Genomic DNA, 1,707 nt, shown 5'->3' with positions numbered 1-1,707 from the left:
GTGTGTGTGTGAGTGTGAGAGTATGTGTGTGAGTGTGTGTGTGTGAGAGTGTGTGTGAGTGTGTAAGTGAGAGTGTGAGTGTGTGTGTGTGTGTGTGAGAATGCGAGTGTGTGTGTGTGTGTGAGTGTGTGTGTATGAGTGTGAGAGTGTTTGTGTGAGTGAGAGTGTGTGTGTGTGTGAGTGTGAGAGTGTGTGTGTGAGTGTGTGTGTAAGTGAGTGTGTGTGGGAGTGTGTGATTGTGAGTGTGTGTGTATGAGTGTGAGAGTGAGAGTGAGAGTGTTTGTGTGAGTGAGAGTGTGTGTGTGTGTGAGTGTGAGAGTGTGTGTGTGAGTGTGTGTGTAAGTGAGTGTGTGTGGGAGTGTGTGATTGTGAGTGTGTGTGTATGAGTGTGAGAGTGAGAGTGAGAGTGTTTGTGTGAGTGAGAGTGTGTGTGTGTGTGAGTGTGAGAGTGTGTGTGTGAGTGTGTGTGTAAGTGAGTGTGTGTGGGAGTGTGTGATTGTGAGTGCGTGTGTGAGTGTGTGTGTGTGTATGAGCGTGAGAGTGAGAGTGTTTGTGTGAGAGAGAGTGTGTGTGAGTGTGTGTGTGTGTGTGAGAGTGTGAGTGTGTGTGAGAGTGTGTGTGAGAGTGTGTGTGTGAGTGAGTGAGTGTGTGTGAGTGTGAGAGTGTGTGTGAGAGTGTGAGAGTGTGTGTGTGTGAGTGAGTGTGAGAGTGTGTGTGTAAGTGAGTGTGTGTGTGAGAGTGTGTGTGTGTATGAGTGTGAGAGTGAGAGTGTTTGTGTGAGAGAGTGTGTGTGAGTGAGTGTGTTTGTGAGAGTGTGAGTGTGTGTGTGTGTGTGTGAGAGAGTGAGAGTGTTTGTGTGAGAGAGTGTGTGAGTGTGTGTGTGAGAGTGTGAGTGTGAGTGTGTGAGTGAGTGTGTTTGTGAGAGTGTGAGTGTGTGAGAGTGTGTGAGAGTGAGTGTGTGAGTGTGTGTGTATGAGAGTGTTAGTGTGTGTGAGAGTGAGTGTGTGAGTGAGTGAGTGTGTTTGTGTGAGTCTGTGTGTGTGTGTCTGTGTGTGTGAGAGAGAGAGAGAGACCTGTTTTGCGGTGTAGAGTTTGGCGATGGGTGTGAGCAGCCGCAGCAGGAGTGTGTCTCTGTCGCTAGCGCTTCTGTTCTCCTCGCGGCCCAGCAGACGACACACTTCCATCGCGAACAGAAATGCAGCGCGAGTCTCCACCTGTCACACACACACACACACACACACACATACACACACACACATGAGCAGGGCTACAGCAGACACACCCTTGTGTGTGAGAGTAGTAGTATATTTTTATTTAATGCCATGTCAGCATCTTAGGCTATTTTCATGGCAAAAACAATTCAAATAAATACAAGTATAACAAATACAATAAAAACCAGCAAACAAACAAGCACAAGTTATATTGCACAAGATTTTTTAGATTAACATGACAAAAATTCGAAAACATTTTCTGGCAAAATTATACTCCTGTGTGTGTTTACCTCCAGTCTGCTGAGCGTTTGCACATGTAGCGCATGATCCTTCAGCAGCTTCCCGAAGGCGGCACGCTTGCGTGCGTATTCCCTGCACAGGTGAGTGATCCTACAACACACACACATGCCTGTTCACTAACGTCACACTGGAGCTGTGCTGATGTGCGAGCAGTGCGCTGTAATCACCTCCTCATGGCGCCCACCGCACACACTGT

General features: G+C 47.8%; 1 protein-coding gene across 1 annotated transcript in view; it reads right to left on the bottom strand.

Annotated features, from left to right (window-relative positions):
* Nucleotides 1-1,030: 1,030 nt before the first annotated feature.
* The window catches only part of LOC107572599 (acyl-CoA dehydrogenase family member 11-like), a gene marked incomplete at its 3' end in the record, with an annotated part of 11,269 nt that continues 10,592 nt past the window's right edge, over nucleotides 1,031-1,707 (bottom strand). The window contains exons 8-10 of the mRNA XM_016259022.1: nucleotides 1,679-1,707; nucleotides 1,502-1,601; nucleotides 1,031-1,214 (exon numbers count right to left, since the gene is read on the bottom strand). The exon at nucleotides 1,679-1,707 is cut by the window's right edge and continues 66 nt beyond it. Of these exons, the coding sequence (XP_016114508.1) occupies nucleotides 1,031-1,214; nucleotides 1,502-1,601; nucleotides 1,679-1,707 (313 nt within the window). The remainder of the gene's footprint in view (nucleotides 1,215-1,501; nucleotides 1,602-1,678) is intronic.

The sequence above is a fragment of the Sinocyclocheilus grahami genome, unplaced genomic scaffold, assembly GCF_001515645.1.
Source record: "Sinocyclocheilus grahami isolate Dianchi unplaced genomic scaffold, SAMN03320097.WGS_v1.1 scaffold1780.1, whole genome shotgun sequence".
Taxonomy (NCBI): Eukaryota; Metazoa; Chordata; class Actinopteri; order Cypriniformes; family Cyprinidae; genus Sinocyclocheilus; species Sinocyclocheilus grahami.
This window is presented reverse-complemented; position numbering and strand designations above follow the sequence as displayed.